Source organism: Guillardia theta (genome assembly GCF_000315625.1).
Source record: "Guillardia theta CCMP2712 unplaced genomic scaffold GUITHscaffold_217, whole genome shotgun sequence".
Lineage (NCBI taxonomy): Eukaryota > Cryptophyceae > Pyrenomonadales > Geminigeraceae > Guillardia > Guillardia theta.
Window position 1 is genome coordinate 1 of NW_005434459.1, and position 8,196 is coordinate 8,196.

At 51.5% G+C, this 8,196-nt stretch overlaps 1 protein-coding gene across 1 annotated transcript; it reads left to right on the forward strand.

The window, feature by feature from the left end:
* Positions 1-4,380: 4,380 nt before the first annotated feature.
* Positions 4,381-8,071, forward strand: GUITHDRAFT_148484 (hypothetical protein; the record flags this gene model as incomplete). Its single annotated transcript, XM_005819551.1, has 19 exons — positions 4,381-4,397; positions 4,555-4,612; positions 4,669-4,699; positions 4,778-4,859; positions 4,949-5,053; positions 5,105-5,160; positions 5,230-5,359; positions 5,722-5,766; positions 5,829-5,931; positions 5,986-6,003; positions 6,069-6,123; positions 6,656-6,715; positions 6,885-6,933; positions 6,997-7,024; positions 7,108-7,206; positions 7,278-7,343; positions 7,620-7,688; positions 7,840-7,887; positions 8,009-8,071. The coding sequence occupies 19 exons, from the start codon at positions 4,381-4,383 to the stop codon at positions 8,069-8,071; spliced, it is 1,182 nt and encodes a 393-aa protein (XP_005819608.1).
* Positions 8,072-8,196: the final 125 nt, after the last annotated feature.

The window sequence follows — 8,196 nt, forward strand, 5'->3', positions numbered from 1 at the left end:
TCCTCCTCCTCCTCTCCTCCTCCTCCCTCGTACCCCTCCTCCTCCCCCCTCCTCTCCTCTCCTCTCCTCTCCCCTTCCCTCTCCTTCCAGCTTCCCTCGCATATTCGCATGCGCATTTCCCCTCACTAGATGTTTCGAAATCATCTCCCTCATACTGTCCCTCATAAGTCCCACGCAGCCTGCACGCAGCAGCCCACGCAGCAGCCCACCGGCGCAGTCCGACCGCCAGGCCCGGCACGGGCCGCCGCCGCCGGGCCCGGCCCCGGCTTTCACGCCTACTAAGTCAGCGGCTGGCCGCCCGGCGGTCACCGGGTGGGCAAGCCGGGACGGGCCAGTACGGTCATTGTGTGGAGGAGCCGCTCGGACTCCGAGGCTCCGGGCCCCCGGCAATGATTGAAGTCGCTGAGCTTGAAGTCACTATTGCACTGAGTGCCACGGTGACTGAGCCTCGGGACTGACTCAACCGTACGGTACCGTAAGCCATATTGATCAGGCCCGGGCACTCAGTTCAGTACAGCCCGCCATCTTACTTTACTCAAAATTAAGTTAAAAAGCAGTACGAGCCATCAGGTTACACTCTCTGTCTTTTCTGTACAGTGCGAGTCGCCGTGTGGCTAGAAGCTTGTTAACGGATCGCTGCCAGTAGTGTAAAGCCCGCAGGGGGCGGCAGTGGGCCGATCGCCGTGCAATCATAGACCCGGTCATCGACTCCCTTGCGAGCCTTCCAGAAGTTGACGGTTGCCATCAAGGTACGTGGTCAGTCACGACTTGGATGTTGAATTTCCTGCGAAAGTAATTTAAAGCGCACGGGGTTTTATCGGCACCGCCGGAAGCGACGCGAGTTTAGGGAGCCCCAAGTCTCTCCGGATCTCCAAGACAACGTAAAATTTGAAAAGACTTCTTTTCGAGGAATATCCCGTACCAAACGACTCCCTTAAGACCTTTTGACTGTTTAATGCTGGCACATCAGCTAAAAACAAATTTATGATGTCTAAAATAGTTTTAAGAACAGATATAACTGGGGGAATCACTTCGGTAAACGTCGTGACGCCCCGCCGCCATGGAGGGAGGGAACGGCGAACCGCCGCTCGATTCAGTCTTCATCTTTCCGAGGAGGAAGAAGAACCAGCCAAGGGAGAGGACTGTAGTAACGCTCTCCCGCGCCGACGTCGTCAATCTCTTCCACCTGAAGCAAGAGCAGGCCGCCGAATCCTTGGTAAGTGCTGTCCGTTCCACTGTTCCTCTGCACCTGCCTACCTCGCTGATAGGACGTGCGCTTGCAGGGTGTCTCGTTGACTGCCTTCAGAAATGCTTGCCGGAAACTTGGGATAGCCCGCTGGCCCTACGAGAGATCAGGAGGAACTCCAGAGAGTTCTGAGGATGGGTCAGAGGTGGCGATGGAGGTCGATACAACCCCCTCCGGGGCCCATGCACCGGAGCAGGCAGACTCGCATGCTTTGGGTCACGCTCACAGTCAGATAGGAGAAGATTACTCGCACGTGCTTGTACATTCTGATGCCTATCAACAACAACCAGCGGCAGTGGGTACGAGTCAGCCGCTCACAGACTATGGGGGAGTAGGGTCGAGAATCAACCCGGGTTTGCTGGACCGACATTTCATCGAGTGGTATGTGAACCAGCGCGATGAAGACTTTGAGAAGAATCTAGCTGGAGAGGGGCCAGTCAAGGAGGGGCGATAACAGCTTGTCACCTGAGCTCGCTGCGGCGATCACTTGTTGTGGACAACAACAACAATAATGTTAACAACAACAACAACAACAACATCAGCATCAGCGTCGTCGTCGTCGTCGTCGTCGTCATCATCATCATCATCATCATCATCATCATCATCATCATCGAAGATGTGCTCACGGTGCAGGTTGTTAGATATCAGAAGCGACGAGACTCATGTGTTGTCCTAATGGATAGACGCATGATCATTCAGTCTAGCTTTACCAAGGGGCTCTGGTCCAATACCCAGTATGCCCTCTTGTTTCCTCCATCCCACACGGTCTCGCGCAGTTTCAGTGTCAAGCTCGAATGGTTTCCAAGAAGGTGCACAAGATGCGAAACAATCAGCAGGTTGTACGAGGTCCTTCTTTACAGCTCTTGGGATGAAATAGTCTTACTTGGACCAGCCACTGTGGAGTTCGACAAGCTACTGGTCCTTTTTCGACGGATTTTATAACATTCAGATAAACGGGACTGTCAGGATTACCTCTACATGCTACAACTCCATTTGTCTAAGCGTTGGTCTCTCCCTTCCCTCTCTGCCTTCCCTTAATCCTTCATAAACGCCGCACGTGCCCAGCACAATCAACAACATTGGACGTGGGAGGACTTCATTCCAACATTGTTTGAGCGTGTATTCCCCGTCCCTCGTCAAACACACCGTCAGGGTTTGCTCTGTCTCCTCCGCCTCGACCCTCGGACCCATCCTCTCTCACCTACGATCGTGCTCGACACTTGCTGATCCTTCCGAAGGTGGTGTGCATATCCAGGCCGAGCACTCGATCTTCCATGGAAGATCCTTGATGTTGCTTCCCCTTGCGTCTTGATGTTGATTTTATTCCACGAAAAGTAATTCCTCGAAAAGTCAATGTCAAACATCGAGCTGCAAGGCAATGATGATCGAAGTCGAAACAGATTGGAGGATGTACAAGTACTGTTGCTATTCCCTTCATCTCAAAGATCCGAGGTAGATATATGATACAAGATATCAGATGGAATTCCTTCAGGAGCCACGAAATGGAAATCTCAATCTCTCACGGGAGATCGAAAGAGTGTCGCCGGGCCGGACCAGCCATAGCGCAGCATCGTACAGTCGATGCGAACAAGAGGCAGCAAGAGGCGACATGATCAGAAGACTTCTGAGGCCTCGACCCTAGCCGCTGCCCTCCGATCTCCCCGCATGATCCACAGGTGTTCGTGACTACCTCCTACCCTATAGGGACACCCTCTGATAACCCCTACCACCCCCTCAAATACTACCCCTTATTTCTCCGATGACCAAATATCACCCCTTGTTTCTCGAATGAATACCCCCTTCCCAGTGAAATACTACCCCTTATTTCTCCAATTACTACCCCCTACCCTGTCAAACACCACCCCTTATTTCTCCATTAACCACCCCCTACACCATGTCACGCCCCCTCATGTCTCACGGTTCTCAACCCGACGTGCCAGAGCCTCATCCCCTCACTGACCATCCCTGCAAGCCCTCTACCGTAGTACTGCAAACATAACTTAACTTTGATGAGTAAAAACCTTAGCGCGCCCTTTACTGCTGCTTACGTATAATCAGTCCCCGGCCTCCGAGGCTCCGCCCCCGGGCCATGGCCGGCACGTGACTGGACCCCGCAGTGCCGCCTTTAAGGCAGGCTTTCCGTGCCGTGCCGCCCGTGCGGCCGGGCGCCACCGATTGTACGGTCACGGGCCTGGCCCTTCAAGGCTTATAAAAATAATTGTCGGCAAGACTCCTTCTTTACTCCAAGTTAAGTTAAAGATCAGCCTACCGAGGACAACGAGTCATCATAGTATAGTCTGTCAGGCTGAGGAGACTCACTGTCAAGTCGAGGACTCCGGCTTCAGTGACTCGGACCCGCCCGCCGAAGGAACTTGGAATGAGACGCATACTACGGGCCGGGATGCTCTAAGTACTGAAGCCTCGTACTGATGATTTTAACTTAACTTTGAGTAAAACGATCAAAGTAAATGCATTAAACTGAGCGTTTGGCCTGTGCGACACTGTGTCAGGTTCAAGGCAAGCCTTGAAGCCTCCTGGACTCTCCTGTCCTCGTACTGATTTTTACATTAAATTTGAGTAAAGATCAAAGTTTTTAACTCAGGTAACTTTGAGTCAACTGAGACTGTCCACTGAGCCGGGGCCACGGCCCGGCCCGGGCCGGCGGCGGCCGGGCGGCCGCTGAGGGCCCGGGGCCGGCCGGTCGGCCCGGACTCCGGGGATTCACCATGGCCGCTCACTCACTACAGTGAGGGCCCTGACTCTCAGAAAGATTGACTTGGCGGTTGAAATGGCAATCAGTAGCTGGTGCTGGTGCGATGTGAAGTCAGCCTTGCGACAGCGTAGGAGCCACTGACAGACAAGACAAGACAAGTCAGGACAGGACAGGACAGACAAGCCTCACAGGCCCGGATAGAACAGGGGAAGAGGGAGAGTCGATTGCTGAAGGATGAAGTCCTTCATATTCCTCCTTTGCATACAGCTTGCGCGGTGCATCGTAAGGGAGGGGAACTTTCGAGCAGGTGAAGAGACGAAAGTCCTTGAACAGATACCAGATACCATGGTGAAAATGCAGCAGGTGCAATATCTTGGAGACAGGTTCAAGGAAACCTAGTTGAGCTGCGCTTGCAATCGGAATGGAGGTATTCGTCAAGTGAGGGGGAGAGGAGGGAGGGAGGGAGGGAGGGAGGGAGAGACAGGGACAGAGAGCGGGACAGAGACAGAGGGAGGGATAGGGTGGAGGCAAGGTCCAAGGGGAAGGGAGGGTGGGGAAGGTTGGGAGGGTGGGGCTGAATGTTGTTTTCCTTCAGACGGTCGTTCACGGGATACACTGGAGAATTTGCCCTCAACGATACGACCAAGGCTGTGGTGAAAATCATCCTCACCCCTCAAATGCATCCCTCTGGCCTGATGCTGTGTGGTAGATTGGAGATGTGGTTGAGATCTCAGGGCAAGGTTGAACAAAATATCTTTGTTCTTGAATACACCTCCCTCCTGCTGTTCATGGAGTGATGGGCGTGTTTCTGTGTTCAGAGACCCCTTACATTTTCTGGGGCGACGGGACTTTCTCCATCATTCGCATGGTAGTGGACACGTACTCGGCAGATGAGGACTGGTAGGAGCTGATAAGTGTTTGATGAAGCGGTGGAGAGGAGGAGGAGGAGGAGGAGGAGGAGGAGGAGGAGATGGGTAACAACCTTACAGGATAAGAGGCATGACGACCATCACTCACGAGTACGCTACTCCTCTCGACTCATCCTCCTCCTCCCCTTGGATTGTTAACTTCACCGGTTGCTGCCGAGACAACAGGTGAAGCGTTTTCACTGAGCGTGTTCCCCTCCTTGCTAACATGGGGCAAAGTACCGTGAACAACGTCGGGATAGCCTGGTCGATCCTTTCCCAAGTGGATGTGACAAGTTCAAAGGGATTTCCAGAACTCTCCTCTCCTCTCCTCGTCCCGTTGACGAGGACAACAACCGTCGCAGCTCCCGGTGTCTGCCTCATGCCATCGTCGTCTGGATCGACAGGGCCTTGTAACGTTATCAAGCTCTCGACGTCTTGCGGTCAGTTGGAGGAGCGTGGGGTCGTGGGTGACATTCATGGGTTTGAGTGCAGGTGTGGATTTCACTGCCAAGTTTTCTCTCAATGGGGACTGTCAAGGTGGGAAAGTTGTCTGAGAATTTTGTGAAATTGTTCTGATGCATTCTTTCCTCCCCTCCCATCTTCTCTTCTCTCTCCTTTCCCACCCTCCCCTCTTCTCTCCCCTCTTCTCTCCCCTCTTCTCTCCCCTCTTCTCTCCCCTCTCTTCCACTCTCAATCTCCTTTCCTCTCACTCTCCTCTCCACTTCCGTCCCCTCCCTTCCCTGTTCCATCATGTACACTCAGGTGGAACAAGCTTCACCCAGCCTCGCTTGAACGTCCCAGCAACGTGAATCCCTCACATCACAGGGGACGCATTGATGCTAATGTTTCCCCAGCTGCGTTACGAGCTCGTCCACCAACACATGGCTCAACCTGTTCCTGTACGTCTTCTCTGATGACATCGTGCGTGACCAAGTCATGACTTGACTACCGTGACACGCAGGGATGGAACTTTACAGCTGACCTGCCAAGGGAGCTGCCCCACCTTCGGCCTCTACTCCTTCAAGTTTACCATCACCAACGCGGCGACCTCCCAGTACACGCAGGTGGGCCAAATGGAGCGTTTTCGCTGACTTGCTGACCTGAGAATCTCTCAACAGGCTGAACTCTTGGTCAAGGTGAGAATGTGGCGACGACGCTGCCTTGTTGCGGCTTCTGAAATGACGCCTTTTGGTCTCCTCAGGTGCAGGAGAAGCAGTCGTGCCAGTCGATCGCTGCTGGAATCCTCTGCGTACCAGGTGAATGAGGAGAAACTGAATCGAGAACGTAGGAGATAGCACGAGCAGGAGTAGATAGCACGAGCAGGAGTAGATAGCACGAGCAGGAGTAGATAGCACGAGCAGTAGTAGATAGCAGGAGCAGTAGTAGATAGCAGGGGCAGGAGTAGATAGCACGAGCAGGAGTAGATAGCAGGGGCAGGGGCAGGGGCAGGGGCAGGGGCAGGAGTAGATAGCAGGAGCAGGGGCAGGGCAGGCGATGAACACAGAAAGCATTCATCATCTTTTCCTGCTGATGATAATCATCATCAACAACAACAACATCAACAACAACAAAAGCACCATCTGCATGATCAACATCATCATAATCATAATCATCTCCGTTATGATCATCATTATCATCATCTTGACTCTGTTCTCTTGACAGATGCTACTTTCTCTGGAACTCCTTCTCCGTCCTTCGTTCCCAACACTTTCCCTGGAGATGGTGGGAGGAGGAGGAGGAGGAGGAGGAGGAAGGCCGCGCTGGAATCTCTGCTGACATGCCGTGAAGGTTTGCAATATGACCCGATTACACATGCCATCGTTCCAGGGTCGAACACGACTATCCCTGGTGAGAAGAAGGATGGTTGCGGGGGAGGGTTGGAAAGGAGGAACGAGAAGAGGAGTGAATGGGGGGCTGCAGGAGGAGGACAGAGGGGGAGAGGACGGAGAAGGGATAGGAGGAGGAGAAAGGGGAGGAAGAGAGAATTCTACTTTGATTCTAAGAGAAGAGCTGGCAGGTGCTGAAGGGAACATGATCGCGTACAGCGGCTATCCTGTCCAGTTCAGGTTTGTGAGGAATGAAGGAGATGGACATTGTTGATAAAATCATGATATGAGAAACGCTATCAGATGTTTCGTTGTACAATCATATCTAAATGTAAATGAGCTGCATACACAACAAACTTGAGATGTAAACATTGCATAGTACATGATACACAACATGACGTAACGTGATGAAAGATAACATCGGGTCTTGTCAACAGCTTCAACATTACGAACAACTGGTGTCAAGATCAGACAGGAGCTCTCTCAGATTCATGGCGGAACGCGACATGCTTGGTGAGGAGGAGAGGAGGGGAGTGTTCCTTGTAAGAACATGACACAACGTCAGAGGTATGATGATGTTCTAGGATTCTGACTTCGGTGCCCAGCCTGCCATCACTGACATCAAGATTTCCGATTCGTCCGAGCAGGAGGTGAGAAGATACATGTGAAGGTTTGCAAGTTGAGAAGAACAGAGGAAAATTGATGAATATGATCATGATTATGATCATGAAGATGGTGGCGATTTCAATGGAGATGATGATGAAAATGAAGGAGTAGGAGATGATGATGATGATGATGATGATGATAGAGATGATGAGAGACGAGTATGATTACATGATGATGATGATGATGATGATGATGATGATGATGATGAAACGTCAAGATGTAAATGAGAGAAAGTGTAATGCTTTTCATTTCACTCTCAGTCTCTCCTCGCTGCCCTCGGATATCACAGGGTGGATGGGAACCTGAACGAAGGAACAAACGGGAAACAGGTGAGATGAGATGGTTGAGATGTGAAAAGAGGAAATTAGAAGCAGCAAGTCTTTTGATTCAGTCTTAAAGTGATGAAGACGAAGTCTAATAATTGTCATTGTCTTGTTACAATTACAACCTTTCAGCTTCTTATTCTTGTGATCTCTGCAGACGTTCTTGTGGTACAGGAAGAATTCAGGAGCAATGGAATACGACAAGGTCAATTTTCTTTCTTTCTTTCATACACACATTCACACATCCTTGCATTCTTTTGTTCCTTTCTTTTCTTTCTTTGATGGTTTATTGGTTTGTTTGTTTTTTGTATTGAGATCTGTAGCAGCAAATTGCAAGTCAGAAGGGATTAAGAAGAGGAATCGTTGAGATCAGAATTCAATCGAGGTGAGATAACAAGACCCCAGAAGTTCAGATGCTTTCCTGCCTAGAATTCTATCCTCTTGTCACTTCCGCCCCTCTCCTCTCCTCTCCTCTCCTCTCCTCTCCTCTCCTCTCCTCTCCTCTCCTCTCCTC